General features: G+C 45.1%; 1 protein-coding gene across 2 annotated transcripts in view; it reads right to left on the bottom strand.

Annotated features, from left to right (window-relative positions):
• Positions 1-456: 456 nt before the first annotated feature.
• LMTK2 (lemur tyrosine kinase 2) overlaps positions 457-23,874 on the bottom strand; it is a 92,321-nt gene continuing 68,903 nt past the window's right edge. Inside the window, exons 8-14 of one of the 2 annotated variants that reach the window (XM_079121211.1) lie at positions 21,463-21,547; positions 20,080-20,201; positions 16,894-17,043; positions 12,098-15,053; positions 5,607-5,739; positions 5,130-5,372; positions 457-4,188 (exon numbers count right to left, since the gene is read on the bottom strand). In XM_079121211.1, the coding sequence (XP_078977337.1) occupies positions 4,160-4,188; positions 5,130-5,372; positions 5,607-5,739; positions 12,098-15,053; positions 16,894-17,043; positions 20,080-20,201; positions 21,463-21,547 (3,718 nt within the window). In that variant the 3' untranslated portion in view covers positions 457-4,159. The remainder of the gene's footprint in view (positions 4,189-5,129; positions 5,373-5,606; positions 5,740-12,097; positions 15,054-16,893; positions 17,044-20,079; positions 20,202-21,462; positions 21,548-23,874) is intronic. The other variant, XM_079121210.1, reaches the window with a different exon arrangement.

Here is a 23,874-nt window from a genome sequence, read left to right as displayed (position 1 = left end):
TCAGGAGCTAAGACAAGCCCCAAAGCTACATGAACTGTCATGTGGCTGGCAGGCCTGAACCCCACTGGATCATGCTGTGGAATCTTGGGCACCTCTGACATGGGACTCAGGTCTGCTTCATCCACACACTGAGGCTCTCACCTGTGACCTGAGGTGACCAGTCAGCCCTATGGGCCATGGTTATGGCAGGAGGCTATCGCCTCCCTCTTGGCCACTTGCACCTTGGTAAGGGACCAGAGGGACACCCAACTCCATGCAGAAAGGCTGGTTTCAAGTGGAGGTTAGTTTGGTGATGAGAGGATCTTTAAGGCTGAGTCAAGCAAGGACCTCAGAAATTAAAATGCTTCTGAGTTCTTAAGTAGTGCAGAGCCTTCGAATGACAGGTAAGATGCTAAGGCACCCAGCCAGCACCAGAGCCCTGCTCGTGCTTCATGGAAAAGCCACAGAATAAACGAAGCAACAGAGTTTATAAATATATAACTATATTTATTTTGAATATTAAATAGTTTTTAAATTACAAGCAATTTATTGAATCACACTATGCATCAATATACAGTAAAAATCTTACAATTTAAAAATGTACACAATTTAAACTGAAAGTTCATTAACTGTTATATTGCCGTGAACCTCTTCTGACTGTGAAGTACAAAGGCCTTGTAGGTATGATCACCCCAGGCCCTCATCTGTAGACGAGTCCCACCATCCAGACCCAGCTAAGCCTGCATGGACTTCAACAAGTTAACAGTCCGTGCTCGAGCCATTCCAGCTGACCCGGACGGGTGTCAGTAATGCAATACTGTCAACACATCTTCAAGAACTTATTTATATGCTAAAGAGAGTTTTCTTTTTCAACAGCCAAGACTGGAGCCAACCCCATTGCTACTTAGGAATATTGTTTTTGAGATTTTCATCAGAAGTAACTGTATGCCCATTCTTATTTCAAGGTTACTCCTCATGAGCTCAATGCTCTGAAGCCCCCTATAACTGACATTTGTAGTATGACACTTGCTTTGCATCTGAATTTTTAGGTGACTGGCTGAGCAGAGGAAAACGAGGAGCTGCCTCCCTTCTGCCAGGCCCCTGGGACAGACATGCAAAAGGTCATTAGCTCTACAAATACCCTATGGGAAATATGAATAAAAGGAAGAGGTTTTTGGAAGGTGTTTTACGGCAGCAAGACATACAAAGACTTTTTTCTTAGATAAAACCATCTCTATAGAAACAGGCCTGAACATTTAAAAATAGAATGGATGATCTTTTTAAATTCAGCTTTCTTCTTTCACCCTTAAGATGAATGGCTTCTGACCCAGACATGGATCTGAGTCTCAGAAGGATCTGGGAGGACTTCCTCTACAGTTTTTTCTGCTTATGACAGGGACATTTGATAACAGGAATCAGCATCTAGCTAGGAGGGGAATGACAAGATTATTCTATTACAAGATTTAAAATATACACACTCCACCAAAGTAAGATCTAAATCAAGTTGGACAGATCCTGTATGGCTACCCAAAGGAGGGCCAGGAAATGCCTCAGGTATTAGAAACCTCCCCACTTCGTCTAGAGAATGCCAATGATTTACTTCATTGCACAACTTATTAGAACAAGTACCGTTCATAAAACCCACTACTGGTAACCAACTTATTAGTTAAAAAAAAAAAAAAAAGAAAGACAAAAAAAAAAAGAAGCCCAACAACAAACCCCCAACCCTGAATTGAACAACAAGGCGCATGCTTGACACTTCAAAAATGGGTTGAAGTTTTAATCTATTGAATTAAATTTCTTTGTATTGCTTGAGATTTCAAAAAACCATGTTGACTCACAAGTTTATCAGAAATACAGTCTTCCCCTCCATGCAACACCACAGTTAAGAGCCACCCCACCCCATCCCCAACTCAAGGTATAAAATGCTTTTGGCAATTAATTATGAGAGTGATACAGACCTAAAATAAATAAAAGTGGGAATTATGTTGTTAAAAAATCTTAATATAGTGAAAAAGGTACAGCCCCAAAATATCAGTAAATTTATCCTGGGCTAACTATGTAAGAAGGCTATATAGTCTATGGATCTGCTTGATTTTAGTCACTTAAGTCTGAACTCTTAAACCTACAATTTAAAAAAACGAATATAATCACATCTCATTTCTCTCTCAACTAAGACTGGTAGATAGAGGTAAAAAAAATCAGAAAACTCAGGAAGTCGCCATGGCAAGAAATTCAGTTCTGACATTTTGGCAAAATCACCTTCAAAGTCCTGCTTCCAATGTCAAGACCCAGTGCTCTCGGCAGACCCGGAGAGCACTGTGTTCAGACTAAGTCGGGGGCAAAGGGACTCCATTCTGAATTTTCTTGCTTTGGAAAGTTTTATTGCTTAGTAGAAAAATTTGTGGAGTGAATCAGAATTCATAATAAATGTCATAATTTACCACATAAACTCTAGCCAACATCCACATTTGCAGTTTGCACGGGACTGGAGCCGGTTGATGTCACGCAACCCCGGCAGCAGTCTGGAGATTCATTCCAGTGTCTTGCTGGAGTCTGGAAAGCAGATCAGCACCCGAAAATATCTGGGGTGAAGGGCCAGTGTGAGGGGACCCAGCCCAGGAGGATCAGTGCTAGCTCAAATAGTGTTTCTACGTCGCACTAGCCACTGGAGACTTCCTGATGTCAAAGCAGAGCTCAAGGACAGCAGGATGAGGTCGGCTTTGAGTCAGGGAGGCCCGATTCCTGCCGGCTTGGGATGAAGCTGCACTGGACGTGCTCAGTCCCTTTCAAATCAGAAGGAGAAGGGAAAGGCTGTGCAGATAAGCCCCTAGGCTATGCAAGCTGTGACAGTCACACAGGACAACCAGGAGGGCACATCAGCTGCTGAGGCTCTGCCGTGGTCCCGTCTTCTTCCTTGTAGCCGAGAGATGCGGTCTATCTCCTGGGTTACAAAGACACCTGCCATGACCTGGAGGCCCAGCTCCAGAGATTTCCCTCTTCCCAGTGCTATGGAACCAGGATCTTGGGCATGCTGGGCAAATGAGCTACCACCCCAACCCCTGGAAATTTTTTAAGCACTTGACTCAACCACACCTGAAGTAGACAAACAGAATTATTCACACGGCCCTCAGCATCCAGAGCCCTCTACAGGAACACACGGGGATGCCAGTGCCTCGGAGGAGGGACACACACAAGAACTACAGCAGCTAGGCCACTGGGGGACGGGGGAGTGGAGAGGAGGCCACACACAGCCTGCAGCTTGCCTGACCTGCCACACCAGAACCTGGCCCCAGGGATAGCAGCCCGCAGCTGAGTTCTGGGGTGCACCTCCTGTCAATCTTTACCAACAAAGCATTGAAAAACAGTGGGGTCAGAGTGGGAACATCCCACAGAGAGGCTGCAAGATCCTTCAGCTGCTCAGAGAAGCCTCATTTGCTACAGGGAAACCATCTAATAGAGAACAGACAAAATGTGTTTGAGTCTATCAACAAAACAGAGCAGTATTTTTGGATTCATCAAAAATATTTCCTATAAGAACATAAAACACTAACATTCAGAATCAATATCATTTATGAAAGAGTACCATATGTACAGTTCCAACAACTCTGAAGACGGCATAACACTCAAAATATTTAAGCTTTACAAGTACCATGCAGAGCAAATAAACTATTAAAAAAAAATCAAACTAGTGAATAGCACCAGCTTGACCTGCCGTATTTTCCTTGAATAATTTACGATTCTGTACAATATTGGGACTCTTAGAACACTTATCCACAGTGCAATTACAGAGAGCAATTAGTGATTTCTTTAAAAACAATAAATATGGCTCACTTGTGACCATTCCCCTGGTGCACCCTCCACAGCATCTGTGCCCAGACCAGGAGGCACAGGTGTGGATGTGGAAGAGGAGGCGGAAAACAGACACACACCCGGGTGCACACGGTTCCCCATACACATGGAGGCCGCGTGACCACCTTGCCAGGATGACCAGCCATGAGCACTTCAAGTGTGAGGGGGCCGCAGGTGAGCAGCTGCAGAGGGGCCAGCTGCCAGGCCCCGCGGTGGTCCAGCGACCCTTCACCTCTGAGTCCCTTTCCCAGCTCCCAGCAGCAGCGGTGGATATGCTTGCTCAGGCTGACACGTGGAACACTGCTTGGCCAGAGTGCGTTGCAGCCAGCTAATCCTTTTCTCCATCTTCACTGCTGCCTATGTGGGAGAGGAAACAGCATGACAAAATGGGTTTTAAAAAGGATTGTCCCAGGAAGTGGGAGTCGGGGGAGTCTCTGACCAGTTTGGCAGGAAAAGGACTGCAGCCGTACCTGGCTGCCCCACACCTGCCCGAGCCAACCCGTCCTTCCTCAGAGCAGCACCTGCCGACCACACACACAGCTGCTCAGCTCCCATGGCAGCTCCACTTCTGCGCCCAGGGCACGAAAAAGTCAGCCCCAACCTGCACGTCTGCCCGAGAGACCGTCAGGCGCAGCATTATCTAATCGGCACCAGCCAAACAGTGCAAACACGGATAACAACTCTTTATATTTCACATTTATTATTTGAGCTGTAAACTTCAAAGAAAAAAAAAATCTATTAACATTATCTTTCAATCTGGGTACGGGGAAAAAGAACCCAAATGTTCAGATATTGCACCTTCAAATGTGCCCCTGCCCATGAATTCCCACCTGGTCCTCTATCACAGAGAGACCAAGACTTAAGACTTACTGGCAAAATCAACAACCCCAGGGAAGAGCCAGAGCACACCAGGTTCAATTTCAAAACCACAGGTCGAGTGTTCTGAGCACACACCTTCTGAAAGGCTGGATCTCTGGGGAAACTAGAGACTGGGGGAGTGGGAGCAGCAGCAGAAGGGGAAAGGGGGCAGGAAAAGCACCGGCTGGGAACTCCTAGAGTCCCGGAGCCAGGCAGCCTCTGGCTGGTTCCCACCTTCGGCTCAGGTCACCAGCCCAGCAGTGGCAAGCAGTGATGAGCCCTCAGAGTAACCCCGAGAACATTGTTAAGATGGTGAGAGTTTTACAACAAAAATGTACGATCCACTCAGCAAGTACCATGGCTTTGAGTCCAGGGAACACCCCAGGCTGAAACCTGCCCCACCTCCACCACCCACCCAGCACACAAGGGGCGCCTCTCACCTCCCTGCTCAATGTCCGAGTCAGTGAGGTGCGTGAGAGAGAAGCTGGCGATGTTGGCAGGAGAGATGGAGAACCTGGAACAGGGAGACACGTGCGGCCAGCTCTGCTCTGTGCTCCGGGCCGGTGGCGGCGGAGAGAAGTACTTGGATGTTTGAAGAGAAGGCTTGGAACCGAGAAGGTTGCTCGTCGTCTTCGACATGAAAGGATCTGCAGAGAAGTCATCATCCCATTCGAAGCCTCCACCTGAAAATAAACAAACCCCCGATTATCACTCTGTGATAAGGAGGGAGGGAGCACTCAAAGGCACAGCTGTGCTTGGCTGTCCAGACACAGCTCAGCTAGCACCTGGCGGGCCGCTCCCCATGTGTCACAGGCTGAGAAGATCACTTGAGGCAACAAACTATGTTCTCCAAAACGATCCCATTCTTTGAAGCTGTTTTTCGGGTTCTTTTAAAGTCAGCCAGGGAAGGGAAGTACCTTCTTCATCCGTGGGGCTTTCAGAATGCATGCACCTGCTCAGGTAGGGGGAGCCAGGAGACGGTGCTGGGCTGTCTGGCCCGGGGCCATGTGCTTCTCCTCCACAGTGTCCCAGCTCTTTGGTTGGGGTCTCCTGAAAAGCCAAACAGAAATCCCTGTCAGCCTGCCTTCAGGAGCAAGCACCCAGTGTGGCTGCAGCCAGGCTGGCAGGTGCATCAGATGGACCAACTCTGAAGCGTGCATCTCAGAGCAAGGGCGGCTTCAGGCCTGGGCAGGGTGGAACAGGCCCAACGTTGCCCTTCCCTCTGAATACAGCTCTGACACCTGGGTAGGATGTGTGAAGCCACTCCCCGGCCGCCGAGAAGTCACCCAGCAGGCAGATGGGGAAGAACCCCAGAATTTAAGTGCCACCAAATCACATTTCCCCTGGCTATCCCCTCCTGGACTCAACCCTGCTTGACAAGCAGAGTGGGCACTAGTGAACATGGGGCTGCAGGAGAGGCCTTGGTCCTATTCCAGCGAGGAAAGGGGCTTCTGATACAGAGAGAGGCTTGGCAGAAGTTTTGGGTAGCTTTCTTCTTTTTTCCCTGTTTGTCACCCAGCCCCACGCAATCCTGGGATGAAGGTGCCTACGATTCCGAGGGTGAGAGACTTCCTCTGCACTGACCAACAGCAATCCCCAAAAAGCAAGTGGGTCCCCTGCCGAGTGCCTGCTGCCTCTACTGCATGGCCAGACACAGGCCCAGCCAGGCACCCTCGAGCAAGCATGAAGCACAGAGGGGACCAAAGTCCAACCTTCTAGCTGGGGACCAAACAGGGGAGGCCCAAAGAAGTGAACAGCACAGGGCCATCACAGAGGGAGGAACTCAGAAAAGCAACCCTAGAAAGTGGGTGAGGAGCCCCCGGGCCCACCTGAGCTGACTCTAAATAACCACGAAAGCTCTGAAAACTGAACTTCAGGAACTGCAACCAAGTCCCAGCCCAGCCCATGGATAGCATCCACAAGTACAGGTGAAGTACACAGCAAAGCCTTCAAAAGGGGAACTAACACTGAAACCACAACCCACAGAAGGCTGGCTGGAACACGTGACCTGGTCCCAGCTGGGTGACAGCCTGCTCAGACAAAAACACCACCATTCTCCATAGGATCTAAGACAAAGAGTGCACGTCATGAGAGAATAAAATCGAGAATCGCTTAGCATCAAAGAACCAGGAGAAACTCAGTTCACAGGGGAAGTGATAACTGACAGATGCCAATGCCAAGAGGCCATAGGTGTCATAATTATCTGAAAACAGACTTTAAAAAGTGCTGAGGCTTGGGGTACAGCTCAGTGGTAGAGCATTTGGGAGGCCCTAGGTTGGATCCCTAGGGCCACAAAAAAAAAAAAAAAAAAAAAAAAAAAAAAAAAAAAAAAAGGAAGGGGGAGATACTTTAATGAATGGAAATACCAAAAGTTTTAGCAAAAGAATAGATAAGAAAAACAAAATGCCAATTTCAGAGTAGAAAGCTACAAAAGGACTTTTAAAACTCACTAGTTCACAAAGAAACAGTCAATTTGGAGATAGAGCTTTAGAAATAATCTAATCCAGCCAAAAGCAAGGGGGAAAAAACTAGAAACAAAAGCAGAGGTCTGAGATCTGGGGGATGATCCCAAAGCCCAACACTGCGGTCCCAGAAGGAGAGAAGACAGAGTATGGTAATGGAAAAGGTACTGGAAGGGACCGGGCCCAGTGGCCACCCCTATAATCCCAGCAACGAGGCAGGGTGAGGCAGCAGGGTGGAAAGCTCAAGGCCAGCCTAGGCAACCTGGCCAGATCCTCTGTCAAAACAAGAAATAAAAAGGACTGGGGGTACAGCTCAGTTGCAGAGTGTCCCTGGGCTCAATCCCCAGTACCAGGGGGAGAAAAGCACTGAAAGGGATAAAGGCTGAAAACTTCTCAAATTTAGTGAAAGACAGAAAACTACAGATTCAAGAAGCTACGTAAACCTGAATGGGATTAACACAAAGAATTCCGTGCCCAGAGGCATCACAAGCTGCTAAAAGCTAAAGACAAAGAAAATATCTGAAAGCAGCCAGAGAGAAAAGACACATATTTATAGGGGCATAATGATCTGAGTGACCACAAACTTCTCATGAGCAATTACGAGGGCCAGAGAAAGTGATGCTGCGTGTGCGCGCGTGTGTGTGTGTGTGTGTGTGTGAGAGAGAGAGAGAGAGTGTGTGTGTGTGTTTGCCTAGGACATGTTAGGCAAGCACTCTACACTGAGCTACATTCCAGCTGGAAGTGATAAAATTTTTTGAATGTGGTAAGAAAAGAACTGTCAACATGGAACACTACATTCAGAGAAAATATCCTTCAGGCCTGAGTGTGAGGAGGAGGAAAAAGAAGACAATCTGTTGCCAGCAGACTTGGGAGTGAGCGAGAGGGGGAAGGGAGTGTGGAGAAGACAAGAGAAAAGGCAAACAAACTTCTCCAACTGGAAGGGAAATGACACCAGATGGAAACCCAGAGCCATCAGTAATGAATAAAGAACAACAGAAGTAACTATCTGGGTAAATATAAAACTATTTGTCTCCTCCAGAATTTCTAAAATATGTCTGATGATTGACAGTAAAACAGCACACTTTGTGATAGGTTTTGGGGGTACGTATGTAACATACAAGACAATGTCAGGACAGGGAGGGAGGGCGTGACCTAGGCAGTAGCTAGAGTCTTGCATTCCATGTGCAAGTGATGAAAAGCTGATTCTTAGACTGTGAAAAGGTAAGTATGTATACTGAAACCCTCAACCACCAAAACTGTAACACAGACACATAGTAAAAGACACAATAAATGAAACATAATACTAACAATATTCTATTACGCAAAAGAAAGAGGAAGAATCAGAAGAACAGAACAAAATGGGATACCTGAATCCAAGCTTATTAATCATTTTATTAAGCTGTGCGTGGTGGCTAATATCTGCAATCCCAGCAGCTTGGGAGGCTGAGACAGGAAGATCACAAGTTTGAGACCAGCCTCAGCAACTTAGCAAGACCCCATGCAACTCAGTGAGGCCTTGTCTCAAAATAAAAAATAAAAAGGGTTGGGATGTGGCTCAGTGGTAAAGCATCCCTGGGTTCAATGCCTTGTATCACAAAAAAAAAAAAAAAAAAAAAGGCCTAAATTAAATACTCTACAAAAGAAGGATTTTAAAATTAGGTTTTATTTATTTATTTATTTTATTTTTTTTGAGGTACTGGGGATTGGACCTAGGTGTGCTTTACCACTGAGCTATCCCGACCCTCCCACTCCACCCCTGTCTTTTTTGACAGGACCTTGCTAAGCTGCCCAGGCTGGCCTTGTACTTGGGATCCTCCTGCCTCAGTCTCAAGTCACTGGGATTATAGGTGTGTGCCCCCCACCTTTCCCATGGGGATGGAAGGGGTGGAGAAGGTTGATCAATGGGCACTAAGAGAGGAGTACTAGTGTGTTGTCCTACAGTAGGGTGACCACAGATGATGAAATTGCACTGTGTATTTCTTGAAGCTAGAAAAAAAACCTTGATGTTTTTTGGCCATAAATGATAAACGTTTGAGGAGGCGGATATGTTAACTCTGATTTAAACATCACCTGATATGTACGTGTGTTGCAACATCACGTCACCCCAAAAATATGTCCAATTGTTTTTATGTACCAGTTAAAAATACAAAAATTAAAAAACAACCAATTATATACTATCTATATTAAATTCATGATATATTTAACATTAAAAGTAGATTAAAAGCATAAGGAAGGGCTGGGGATATATAGCTCAGTTGGTAGAGTGCTTGCCTCACATGCACAAGGGCCTGGGTTCAATCCCCAGCACCACAAAAATAAATAAATAAATACACTTTTTAAAAAAGCATAAGGAAGAAAAAGATACACTACACAAACAGTAATCGAAAGAAAGTTAGAGCAGCTATGTAAATATTAAAGGGGCTGGTGATGTAACCCAGTGGTAAAGCACTTGTCTAGTATGCCCAAGGCCCCAGGTTCAGTCTCCAGCACCACCAAAAAAAAAAAAATAATAATAATAATAATAATAATAAAATAAATAAAACAAAAAAGAAAAAGGAATAAAGGACATTAGGAAAGGATTAAAATGTCAGCTGACAAAGACATGATCACCCTAAACATACATGAACCAGCCAGAGGTGGCTCGGGGAGAGCACCTGCCTGCCTGCCTAATGCGCATGAACCTACCACAGCTGCAAAACGTCAGTGAGGCGCACACCTGTAACCTCAGACAGGAGGAGGCTGAAGCAGGAGGATCTTGAGTTCAAAGCTAGTCTTAGCAAAAGCGAGGAGCTAAGCAACTCAGTAAGACCCTGTTTCTAACTAAAGTACAAAATAGGGCTGGGAATGTGGCTCAGTGCCCCGAGTCACATCCCCGATAGCCCACATGAAAAAACAAAACGAAACAAAACAAAACGAAACTAAACAAAACTAAACAAAACAAAACGAAACTAAACAAAACGAAACGAAACAAAACTAAACAAAAAACACCTCGGCAAAACTGACAGCAGTGAAGACGAGAGCTGTAGAAATCCACGATTACAGCTGCAGCTTCAACACCTCTCTGAAGAGTAGTAACTTAGAAAATTAGCAACTGAACAAGACCATCAACAAACGAAACCTGACATTTACAGAACAGTAATCCGCCATAAAAAGCAAAACACCGCACTCAGATGCACATGGAACACTGACCCAGGTAGGCCACATCCTGGCTCTCAAATCAACCCTAAAAGGTGTAAAAACGGAAACCACTCTAACCACTATGGGGCCAAACTAGAAATCATCAACCCAAAGGCACAAGAAAATGTGTAACCCTTGGAAATTAAACATTACAAATAATCCATGGATCAAAGAGGACAGCCTAAGGAAAACCAGAAAATCACCTGAGCTGAATGAAAATGAAAACACATTCTAAGAACAGTGGGCTGTGGCTAAGGTGGCACACAGAGGGAAATTACAGCACTAAATGCTAATGCTGGGAAACTTGGAAAAACACCAAGTTTTTACCTTAAGAAGCTGGGGAGGGGGGAGCAAAACACATTCAAAGTAAGCAGGAGAAAGGAAATAATATAAGGCAGCAATCGATGAAACTGAAAGGAGAAAAACAAAAAAGAAAAACCCACGAAATCCAAAGCAATTCTTGGGAAAGATCCCCTCTACATAATTTCTTCCAGAAACCACAGGAGTTTGAGGAAACACTCACCAACTCATTCTATGAGGCCAGCATGACTCTGACACCAAGACCAAGGGAGTGGCAAAAAACAGACAAAAACCCAAACCAAGGAACCAAAACACCTGGGTGGGCCCAAGAACGTTTATTTCTCAAAAGCTGCAGTGCGTTCTGTGTTCACCTGCCTCCTTTTTGCTCTTGGTAGAAGAGCACCTTCTCTTCCTAGGCTGGCTGACAAGGGGTCTCGGGTCGGGGGGGTGGCGGGGAACAGCTGGGGAAGCAGCAGAGCAGGCAGCCTCCTGGACACCCACGTTCAGACCGAGCCCAGGAAGCAACTCTTCTTCCTTTCAACACCCACCTCCTGCTGAGGTGCCTCTGAAAGCAAGTTGTATTCAAATGGGAGACATATCCTGATTTTTTGTGAAACCCCTTAGGAACAAAGGTGAACAGAGTGCAAAGAACTACAGAGCACAGAGCAACAGAAAGGAAGACTCAGAGGCAGGAGGTGGAACGGCTGTGGGTCCAAGAGGGAAGGTGCTTCACAGAGGCTGAGCTGCTAAGGGCTCTGCTCCAAGAACTAAGCAAAAAGGGAACACCATGAAGGAGGCCGAGGACCCACACCTTCTGGAGCATGAGGGGCCCATTCCCACAACTGAGCTTCACTTATAATCCAGCTGATTACAGAAGCAAATTCAAGGACTACAAAGACCAGTAAACAAAGAACATTAAAAAACAATACTCCAGTTAAAAAGTTATTCCATTTTTTCCAGGAGCCTGTCTGTGCCCACTGAACAGCACATATTAAGCCCCCTGCTCCATAGGGGAAAAACAGGACGGGGCCAGGGGATGGGGCAGACGGGCCACAGACCATCCTGATGCCAGCACATCACGCTCCCAGACACACCGCAGGGACTGCTGCTGGCTGGCACATCTCCAGAGTTGTGTGCCAGCGACTGTTCTAGGCCTGCACCCAAGTGCCGGGTGTTATTGCCAATTGTCAGATTCTAAAAATTTGGTCTGTAAAGGGTAACTGAGAGACCCAGGAAAAGCATCCAGGTCCGCTTCCCTTAATTTAATATGAATTCCCTAGGCAAACTGGGCATATCTCTGACTATTCTTGGAACTGGAACAAACCCCAAATGACTGTGAGTAATCGCAATCTGTTGCCTTGAAATGATAATTACAAAAGAGACCACAGTCCACACTCAACTTTGTAACATGTTCTGGAATTCTCTAATACAGATACAGGCATATAAAACAACTTAGAGGCAACAGATACCTGGTCAAACAGGTAGACTGTGACATCATCAAAAAAAGTCACTGCCTTCTTCTCCTTCTTCCAGTCATCAGGCAGCTGATCAATGGCCACGGCTGCTGAGGGTTTCAACAAACTCCGCAGGTGCCTGCTGTCGTCGTCGTTGCTGAGGATCACGGGCACAGGGTGTTCGACATCATCCTCTGACTCGGAGCTGAGGCTGTGCAGGTTGAAGGCCCTCAGATCCTCGTCGGAGTCATCGCTGTTCTCATCCTCCTCGTCTGCGTCCATCCCGTCCTCGGAAAGGTCAAGCATCCCAGACACAGCCAGCTTGCCCAAGTATTTCCCTTCAATGTCGGGCTCCTTCAGCTTGGGGCCCTCGGAGTGGCTGGACAAGGATTTATCCACTGAAGAATTCGCATATGCAAGGAGTTCATTAGTGTTGGTTCCCGTGGAGGTGATGGTGCAGGGGCGATCTTGTGTCTCGAAGTCATCACTGCTAAGTTCTGAATTCAATAAACTCAAGGGGCTCCTGGCCTCATCTTCCACGGGATGTGTCTGTCTGGAAATCTCGGCCTGCACTGACTCCAACATTTCTTGTACTTCCAGGTGACTGGAATTCTGCATATCAGATGGACAACTTCGATCTGGTTGGCTCTTGTGGGTTTCCAGGCAGCTATCTTTGGCACCAGGGCTTTGCTCTGGGGTGACTGGCTCGGGCAGGGACTGGCCCTTTACTAATGCCAAGGCTGAAGTGGAGGTTCCCGGGACCTCTTCAGACTTTTTATCCGGCTCTGAGTCATTATCTGAGAAGTATGCAGAGTCTCGATATGAACTCTGGGAGCCAGGTGCAAAAGTCTGTGAGGTGCCTTCTGCCCCTCGGTGGCCGTCACCTGCATCTGAGATAACGATGACCGGGTTGGGAGGCAGACTGCTATGACTGCCATCACCCGCTGCAGCTGAGTCTGAGTCTGAGATACCCTCAGGGGCAGGGTGCAGAGTCCACTCAGGGGACTCCAGGTTCTCTGTTTCGTAGCCACTATCTGCTGGCTTGTCAGGGGGCAGGAGTTTCTGAGGGGTGTGGGAGCCTAAGGATTCCAGTAATGTTTCATGGACATCCACTGAGTCCAGGGAGTCTGGGGTCTCCACCGACTGCTCTGAGGTTGGGATGGGTGTTGACAAGCTGTCTTCTAAAAGGCTATCTTGGCTGGTGGAGTCTGATGAAAAGGCAGACACCAAACCTACATCTTTTGTGTCCACTTTATAACTGAGCTGATTTAAAGTCTCCACAGTTTCCAAGTTTTTCTCCAGCAAACTGCCTTCCTGATGGTCTTCCAAAAGCAATTGATTTTGTAAGTTCTGACTCAATTCTGGAAGACTGTTCCCTGTACTTCCCTGACTAGCAAGAACATCGTCTATGAGAATGGAGTCCCCTTTGGTTAATATCAAGGCCTCCCGGCTTTGGTGCAACGAGTCCCAGGGCCCACTGTCCACACTGTGGGTTCTGGTGTTGGTGGAGGGAATCTCAACCACAGCAGGTGTAGAGTCTGGATTCAGGTCCTGGAAGAGAAGGTCCTCAGGGATGCTGACATTTAAACCTGCAGGCTTGGTCCCTTCCTGCTCCAGAAGTGACCCTGGGGGGCCATCAGGAAGCATTTCTTCGGCTGTGAGGGAGGTAGGAGGTACCTGCACTTCTGGGGAAGACTGCAACGAGGTGTTCCAAGTGTCGCCCTTTAGTGTGACTCCTGCCTCTGTACCCTTTGTGCCCAGATTCTCCTGAGACAGAGGGAAGCCTGGTGCCTTTCCAGTAAACTTAAGCTCAGTGTCTACAGAGTTTCTAGGAGATGTTTCTAAAACAGTGTCAGTAAAACTGGCATTCTTAAGTTCTGTTTGAAGATCACTTATAAATTCCTTGCTAGACAATGAGCCTCTTAGTAAGTTTTTCTCTTGAAGAAATAAAAAGTTTTCTGTCAATTCTTGAACATTCAAAGGATCAAAGTGATCTTGGCGCAAAAGATTTTCTGATAAACAAAGAGGATCATGGTCAAAAAGCTTACAGGGCTTTTCTTTATCTGAGTGGCAAGCTATTCCTGACTCGCTGGGGTCATCCAAACTAGAACCTAAAGTGGTTGGCTTAAAGTCAGTTTGAACTCCATTTAGTTCCATTAAGTCGAATATTTTTTGGTGACTAGGCAAATCTTCAGTTTTGTCAAGATCATTAAATATATTGTTGAAAGGGCTCTCAGGGCCACTGGTAACTTGTAAATCCTCAGCTAAGCCAGAATCCTTTGGGTCTGTACTGCTCTGGAAGAAATCTTCATCTGTACTGGATTCCTCAAATTCCAGGTTCCTGAGGGTAGGAAACTGGGATGCCTCTGCTCCAACCCTTTCTGGATTATCCATTTCGGTTGTGAGCAGTGCAGGTGGGTAATCAAGCTCCAAGTTTCTACCGCTTTTCTCTTCTAACTGGATGTAATAGTCACTTCCGACTGAAAGGTTATGAGCATCAAACACAGGAACCACTCCAGGGGCCCGGAGGGGAACCTCCTGGCCACTGTCATCCTGTTTTCCGGGCCCAGGATCTGAAAGGGAACTCTCAAACACTTCAACTGGAAAAAAGATGCTTGAGTAGGATAAAGCCTCATCAGGGTGGCCCCGGCCACGCTCATCAAAATGATCATGCTTAGCGGCCTCCCAGACGTACTCAAAGCTCAGCCCCTGGCTTGTTTCGGTCACTGTGAGAACCTCCTCCATTTCACGACCAAGCCGATCCCTGGTAAAATGGTCGAGGATTGGAAAGGCGGCGTTGCTTGAAGTGTCTCTGCTGTTGGTGTTTGGTTTGAGAGCGTTCCACTGTTGTTCAAAGTCAACTTCCGCCTCCCGCTGGCTCTGCATGCGCAGGTAAGTCAACAGTCTGTGGACATCTTCAGCTGCTGGTCTCTTGTCTGGTGACAGCCAGCAGAACTGTAGGACTTCATACCTGAGTGGTATAGCAGAGATCATGAATGGCATGATGATAAATTGTCTTAAGAACACACTTTATAAGGACCCTGAAGCCAATTTAACACCCCAAACATTTCTACACTTTAAATAACTGCCAAGCACATTAAGGAATTTAGTTCATGGTGAGATCAAGACTCAAGAGGAAATGAAGAAATATAACATCTGATCCACTCAATTTTTGGTTTTGGGACACTCCATGGTATCCAACTATAATTCGTGTTCTAGTCATTTGTTTTTCTAGTGTTTCTACAATGACTGAGCCACTGAATTTAGAAACTGTTCTTCCATGCCTTCCCCACACCCTTTTCTTTTTTGTTTGGTATTGGGGATTGAACCCAGAGGTGCTTTACCACTGAGCTAGATTCCCAGTCTTATTATTATTATTATTTTTTTTTTGTAATTTTTATGAGATGGGAATCTTGTGAAGTTGTGGCTGGCCTCAAACTTGGAATCCTCATGGGTCAGCCTCCCATGCTGCTGGGATTACAGGTGTGCACCACCAGGTCTGGCCCATGCTCTCCTCTTAACACAACTGTTAAGTAGGGAATGTATCTATCTTATACTTTTACTCATTTTATTTTGTGAGAATTCACAGACAAATGCTGTTGTAACTAATCTCTATTTCCTGGATAACAAGTTTCTGTGGCCCAGGGCTTCCTGTGATCATGAAAAGAGCTGAAGGTAGAGACAGCAACCAGGAGCAAGGTCTTCAAAGGGTTGGCTGAGTACGGCCGACATCTTAAACTGTAGTCATAAGCAGAAGGGGAGACAGACAACCTCACAGGACTGGGTTTATGGAGTAAAGGTCAAGATGTTCTTAAACAGCTCTAAAACTTGGGGAGCTGAGTAGCGCCTAAACACAGGGAAGCCAAGCTTCTGAGGCACTGCCAGCTGGTCTGAAGGAAGGTGAACCTGATCCTAATTGGAAACTGAGCAGAACAGATCCAAAGTTTCTCATATAAAATAATTTTGTAGGGCTGGGGATGTAGTTCAGTGACAGAGTAGTTGCCTAGCAAGTGTGAGGCCATGGGTTCCATCACACATACACATACACAAATGATTAAAAGTAAATTCGTATTTAAGATGTCAATATACATTATACACATCAGTCTACACTGCCAATCTGAACACTCTCTTTTTCATGTTATCCATGTTTTCTCACATGTCAGTCATCACTTATCTTCCACTGAGCTACATGCCCGGGCCTCTTTATTTTACTGATGAGACAAGGTTTGGCTTAGTTGTCAAGGTTACAGGCATGTGCCACTGTGCCATAAATGGCTTCATTTTAAAATAATTCCACAATGGAAAGTTCCCTTACTGTTGGCTTCTTTAATTAGTTCAGGTAATTTTTTTTTTCCATGTAAAATTTAAGTTCCTGCTTGTTTTAAACATTTTTTGAAATATTAAAATTTTAAGAAAGAGCAAGGTGTGGTGGGGTGTGCCTATAATCCCAGCAGCTCAGGAGGCTGAGGCAGGAGGATTGTGAATTCAAAGCCAGCTTCAGCAACTCAGTGAGGCCTTAAGCAACTCACTAAGACCCATGTTGAAATAAAAAATAATAAAGGGCTAGGGATGTGGCTCAGTGGTTAAGCACCATGGATTCAATTCCTGGTAACAAAAAAAAAAAAAAAAAAAAAAAAAAATTTTTTTTTTAAAGAAAGCTGTTTACTGTAAAATTAGTCATGGATAATGTACAAATGAGTGCTTTTCTTAACACCTACTGCTTAAAAATAGGAAATATATGAACTAGCATCCATGGAATCACAATTCCCTTGCCTTCTGAAGATAACAAAGAAAAACATGAAGTTACCCACCATCTATCAGAATAAGGCTGCTCCAGCTGGGGCTTCGGGAGCTTCATCTCTCTCTCCCTAATGACTTGATTGAGGACGTCCAGGTTGGAAAGATTTGCATATGGCTGGGCAGCGTTATCAAAAAGTTCCCAAAGGGTCACACCCAGCGACCTGTGGGAAGAACATGCCTTTCTCCCATTAGATGTCAAAAATTTAACACCCATGTATTTATTTGAATAGACAGCAGTTTCGAGGACGAGGTATGTACTGAAGAGACTAATAATAATAATATAATTAACATGATAAAACTCCCAAACTAATAATCTGCATCGCAATTAATAGCAAAAAGAGGCACTGCCATTAAATGAGGAGAACAAGACTGCCTCCTCACATTTAGCCATTTCTACTCTAGAAGTATTGACCAAGGCAAAAAATATGAAGGCGGTAACAGACACAGGTATGAGGTAATACAACTGTCAACTTAAGTAATTAGTTGAAAGACCATTAGAATGTTTTAAGAGTTCAACAAAATGATTGAAGACCAAATAAATACCTGAATTCTGGGGTAGGAAAAAAATTCCATATTCACAACAGTTGTAAACACCAGAAAATATTACCCCGTTCCTACCCCCACACCTCCCGTAACTAGGGATAGAACCCAGGGCTTCATACATGTCAGGAAAGTGCTCTATCATTGAGCTACATCCACAGTCCTTTATTTTCTGTTGAGACACAGTTTCATTAAGTTGCCCAGGCTGACCTTGAACTTGTGATCCTCCTGCCTCAAACTTCGACAAACTTCCATGTCCTCAGTAACTAGAATTACAGGTATGTGCCACCACACATGGCTCAGAAAACACTAAAGAAATCTTGACATAAGTGAAAATTCTCTTCCTCATTAGACCCACATCTTTGTTTTTGGTTAACCCTCGTTATCCTGAGTCTAAGGGACCTGCCTGGTACAGGAGCCTCAGGGCTGTGCAGGGCAGATGAAGTGCTTTCCTTTCCACTACTTGCAGAAGTCTTCTACCTGCTGCCAGGTTCCCAAACATGCTGTCATCTGTGTCATCCGGGAAGCTTTAAACATGGACAGAGTTATTTAGGATTCAGGTGTGGCCTAGGAGACTGGATTTTTAAAAAGCTTCCTAGTGTGGGAGATAGCTCAGTTGGTAAAGTGCCTGTCTCGCAAGCACAAGGCCCTACATTCAATCCCCAGCACCGAGAAAACAAAACAAAACAAAATAAAAAAACCTCCCTAGTGATTCTGACTTCTACCAGATTTGGATATTGGTGGACTAGTGACTGATCACCACCACCTACCAGAATGTTTCTTTGACTTACAAACTGCACTGGGAAATAGTTTATTTGATATTGTACAATAAACTTTGAATTTTATTACACTTTTTTTTTTTTTACAAGTTAGTGAAAAAAATCAGCATATTGAGTATCTTAGTTGAGAGATCATCTCCATCAATGGAAATAAAAGGACCTGAAGCTCCTGATCCAAGCCAGAAGGTAAGAAGTACTTTCTCTTCTTTGGCACAGATGTTAGGAGTAGATGACTGTTTTTTTATATGAAAGAAATTTAGGACTCTGTCAGTGACTTTAGAGAGTTTATAATTTAACTGAGGAAAATAAGAAATTCATGTGAAATACTAAAATCAAATAGGCATTGTATGATTAATGGTAAAATTAGTTTATTACCACCAAGCCTGGTTTGACCTTGGCCAAATCTGTCTACCTGTCTCGATTTCCCCAGATTTCTAACTTACCTCCCTTCCTCTCTCCTTTTTAAAAGGTCCATTCCAAACCAAACCCCTTTTAGGTCACAACCACCCCACATTTGTCAGAGGCATGATACACAGCTTCCCAGCTTCTTAGTACCAGCAAACTGCATTTTTCTAGAAAGAAAAAAGCCCTGTAGCTTTTCCCCGCTCTCCACCAAATTCTGCATGAAGTCCCTCTTGCTCATCCTGGCACAAGCAGGGAGACTGCACCAGCACGGCCATCAGCGACTGCTCCAACTGTCAGGAACAAGGGCCGGCCCTATCTTAGGAAATGTTGGCTATGTAAATCAGGTGAATCAGCCTGCTAAGTGCAGCAAAAACCTGGATGAAGCAAAAAAAGCATCTTTTTTAAAGGCATTGCAGATGCAAAGAATATAAAATCTAGATCTTAGAGAACTAAGGAGAACAGAAGAGCATCTTTGCCTTGGGGAATCTAGGCTTCAGTCTGCATTTTGGAGGCCTGAGGGATGCACCATGGTGAACAGGACAAAGCTCTGGGCCTGTCCAGGGTAAGAGGTCTTAAAGAGTGACTTCCTCATGGCAGGAATAACCCTGTCTCTAAAAGGCAAGCTGCCAAGGCAATGAGATAGGGGGAGGGAGAGAGAGGAAGAGAATAAATGTGTGTATGTAAGGGGCTGGAGCTAAGAGTAACCACGGAGCTCACCTTTACTGGATTTGCAGCCTAAATTCACATCATCTGTGTATTCCAAAAAATGGAAATATGGAAAGCCCTGGCTGGCAGAGCCCCAGAACACCCACATGCCCAGCAGAAGCAAATACAGGCCCTCTATAGAGGAATATGCCTCATTCTAGATCTCTAAGGATCAGCACCATAAAAAGCCCCAGAAGAAACAAGGCAACACCAAGAATCAGGAGGCCCATCTGGGCGTGGTGGTGTACTCCTGTAATCCCAGTGACTCGGGAGGCTGAGGCAGGAGGATTGCCAAGTCAAAGCCAGCTTCAGCAACTTAGTGAGACCCTAAGTAACTTAGCAAGACCGTGTCTCAAAAAATAAAGGGCTTGCAGTGTAGCTCAATGGTAGTGCCCCTAGATGCAATCCCCAGTACTGCAAAAATAAATGACAATCACAGTATTACCCAACGGTCCAACCCCTTTAGGTTTTCACAACAAATATTCATTCATCATCTACTATATCAGGCCCTGTGGTAGGACACAGAATATAAAACAGACTTGGTTCCTGCTTTCATGGAAGAAAATGGGTAGGAGAGGCAGTACCGGGAAAGCTAATTACATTGTTAGAACTGTGATAATTGCTACAGTGTCACCGAGTTGCCTTTCCACACCATCAGGCACTCTTTGTTTCCTCCATCTTAAAGTAAATACTGTCACATTTAAAGAGAAGGAAGTGGGTCCTTATTAAAAAAAAAAAAAAAGCATAAGCGGTGAAACAGATACGTACCAGATATTACTATACTTAGTTTGCTCTGCAGTTAGCAGTCTATCTTGAAAGCTGGTTACTAATTCTGGAGCAGTCCATCGCAGAGGGAAAATTTTTTTATCATCTGTCTCAATATAATCCTCCTGTGTAGTTAGAAAGCATACAGAGTTTTCAAAAGAATTATACCTGTCATGAGCTCAATGATTTAATTCCAGGACATTCTCAGAAAAATTCATACTCAGCTCCAAAACATTATCAGAACAAAAGTGGGCAAGAAGAACGACGTTCTGAGTGGAGGGAAGGGGTGAGGAGTTTCTCTGAAGCCTGCTGGGCTTCCTGAGCTGTCTCTGAGCCATGAACGCTCGCTTCGTCACCCTTCCTGGAAAAGGAAGGTACGCAGTGTCTGCTGCAGCGACACAGAGCCTGAGCAGAGCTCTTTTCCGCACAGGCTGGGCCTTATGCACTCGGGGGTGTGCCGTTAATGAGTAAGAGCCCGGGGCCTGAAAGCCTGACAGATGGTTGTAGGTCCTCGTTCCGTCAGTTACCAGTGATGTGGTTCTCAAAAAGCAGCAATGAGAAGCCTTTCTCCTTCTCTGTAAAATGTAAAACCTACCTACCAACCTTTGGAATGGGGATTACATGGTAATGCTCACAACTACTTCACAGTGTGTGGTATATGGCAAGTACTCAAGACACTAGAGTCACTACAAAATGGTAGACAAATAACCAACTTATATTTGCATAACTCATTCTGAAAACATCACCCCTTCTTTCCACAAATAAACCCCATAAGACTGAATAGATATCCTCCTATTGCTGCTTAGAAAGTGAAGGTCAACTGGCACAGGTGAGGTCTCCTGACAGCACAGAGCTGGGACAACCTCATTTGGCTGGGCTACACACACAACACACAAACACACACACGCACACATGTGCACACACACATTGGATGAAGCTCTTAGCTACCTTTTTGGTAGGGATGTTTTTGGCAGAGTATAAAAATCAAAACCCAAGTTACTGAATTTGAGCCAAAATTTTACTGATCATGGAGAAGCATCTATTTGACATGTACGTTTTGTTACATAAGTAATAATTGTTGCTTACAAGTTCATTCTAAAATTCATTTACGTACCATCAGGCTATATATCAATTACAATAAGCACAATTCTTTTTAAACAGAATATTTGGAAAGTTGTCACAAGACTTTGGGCACAGACAGTGCTGCAGACAAACCACACACTGGTAGTAATACTCCCATTATGAGAAGCAGAACACACCCCACTCCAGAGACGCACTGTGACCAAGACTCTCACCCTCTCTTCCAAGAGCTGAGTGGCGTTTGTGACAAGACTTCATGCTGAAGCTAAATGAGACTAAGGAGCCAGCAGTTAACACAGGGCTTACCTTGTATCTGCTGAATCCTATTCCGTAATCTCCCACCTTCACGTTTAAGTCAGAGGTTAGAAAGCAATTTCGCAGGGCTAAGTCACTGTAGAGAGAGCACAGTGGACACAAAAACAAGGGAATCAACAATCAGGATAACGTGGCTCGAAATTGTCATGGACAAAAGGCTTTCAATAGAAACCAGAGTAGTGTGCAAATCTGACTCTTAACTACCAGGTTTTAAGTCTTTTTCAGAGAGAAAGGGCTATATGCCATAATTCTAATCTCTTAATGGAGAGGTCACATGTGGCAAATAACTATGACTGGTAAGGCTAAACACTGATCACATCTATACCATGTTCTGCACTGAAACCACATTTATGGCTTATTCTCTAGTGTTTTAAGTGTGACCAAAAGAGAATTCTAAAATAGCTGAATTTCCTGGAAAAAAATTTTTTTACATCTGTATTGAATCTAGTAAGACTCTACTCTTTTATAAATATTAATAGTTATCACTTCAAGCAGCCAGAAGTAATCCACATTATTAAAAATATTTCATTTCCCCCCTCCTTTTTTCAAAGATATGCAAGCATTTTATATGAGGCCCTTTCAAATCACTCTCATCTATTCTGAACTCTACCTCTCTACAGGGAGGTAAAGAACATATTTTCAAGACCTATTAAAATAATTCATTTACATAATTTGTTTTCAGAATGAGCTAATTTTCAAAAGCACATACCTTGACAAGTAAAAATCAACTTTTTCTAAAGGAACTTCCCACAAAGATATCAGGTTAAATTTTCTGGAGTTTTGGCTTTTTAGAAAATATCCACATACATTCATACATACATGTCTGTATATCTATAGGTAGGGAAGGAGGGAGGGAAGGAGGAATAATGTGCCATTTGAGGGTAGAAAATTGAAAATGCAGACATTATCTTTACCCATGGGACTAATAATTGCAACTGCGCAGCACTGTGGGTTGTGCCAACAGAATGGAGGTTTAGTTGCTGAGCACCACTATCCAGCACCTTTAAGGTCTCTATATCCAGATCTCATTACACCTTCTCCACATTTCCAAGACCAGGGGTAAAATCCGGATAGCCGTATCCCAACAGAGGTGTGTGGGTGTCCTCTTCAGATGGGGACAGTTCAGAGATTAGGGCCATCTCAGGGCCACAGGATGACTGTATCCCCCACCCATTCTCCTGTCCCTCCAGACAAATGTTCAGTGTAGGTCTCAGACAACAACAAGTGTGAACAATCAGTCACACATACAGAAGGCCTCTGGATTTGAATGCAGACTGACTGACATTCCAGGGCAAGGAGGAACACTTTTCTTTGCTGAAACCAGAGGCAATGGGAAGAAACAGGGGCCTGCCACATCCCACCTCCACCCCAGCACTGCCCAAGCTGCCACAGCTCAGCACAGCAGGAGGAGCCCTGGATGTGCGGCTGCACTGCTCCAGAACCCTGAAGGTGTGTGTGTGTGTGTTTGTGTGTGTGTGTGTAGCGGAGGCTCAATATCCTCACAGGACTACAGAGATGCTGGAGATGGCTAACTCGCAAGATTGTCAAAGGGTAAAATAAGAATGAACGTGGGTGTCTTGAAGCGCTGAAGTGCTCTGAAGTGCTATCCAGAAACAAGGTGGGAGATAATCTGGTAAATTAAAACTGGTAACAATCAATACTCCCTGAAGTTCAGCAACATGTGAAGGTACAGAACAGAAAAACAGCAGGTAACCTGACGTCAATGGCTGCTCCTGTCAGGAAATACAAACATGCAGCCAGCATATTATCCCTCAGGTTGAAAAACAGGTCTAGTGATGACTTCCGAAGTTCCAGCCCTGAGAGCTCTCCGAAGGCTCTGACTGGTAACTCCATTTGGCAGCACTTGCACTGGTCCAGCTGACAACGACTGTGAGGGACTTAGGGGTCTGGAAAGGGAGCTGGAAGGTCCTGAGCGGGAGGCAGGAGGCTGCAGGACACAAGGTTTCCAGCCATCCACGTGGAAGCACAACCACTTGTTTTAACTCTTGCAACTACAGACCCACCTTGGGAGAAATTTTCCAGTACAAAAGGCTCAAGGAGGCAGGAGCTATTTCCAAAACAACCCGGGCCCACATGTGTGACCCAGAGTAACTGGAATTCCTCAGAAAGGGAGCAACAATAGGAAGTCGAATGCCTAAGAGTTACTGGATACTCTTCTAGAAGCTTAGCATATAGTAACCTATTTAATCTTAACAGCACTTCCAGGTTAAGAGGATAAAAAAAAATAAATTTGTTGAAAAAGAATCTCGAGAGGACCAAGCAAGAAGGCTTACAGCGGTGAGGCTGAAGAGCGGCAAACCAACCACTACAGTCGGGTGCCCTCTGCTCCCCACGCCTTCTGCCCCCGGCAGCCACAGAGCTCAGGCTGAAGAGCTTCTGTGA

The sequence above is a fragment of the Sciurus vulgaris genome, assembly GCF_902686455.1.
Source record: "Sciurus vulgaris genome assembly, chromosome: 18".
NCBI classification, from domain to species: domain Eukaryota; kingdom Metazoa; phylum Chordata; class Mammalia; order Rodentia; family Sciuridae; genus Sciurus; species Sciurus vulgaris.
This window is presented reverse-complemented; position numbering and strand designations above follow the sequence as displayed.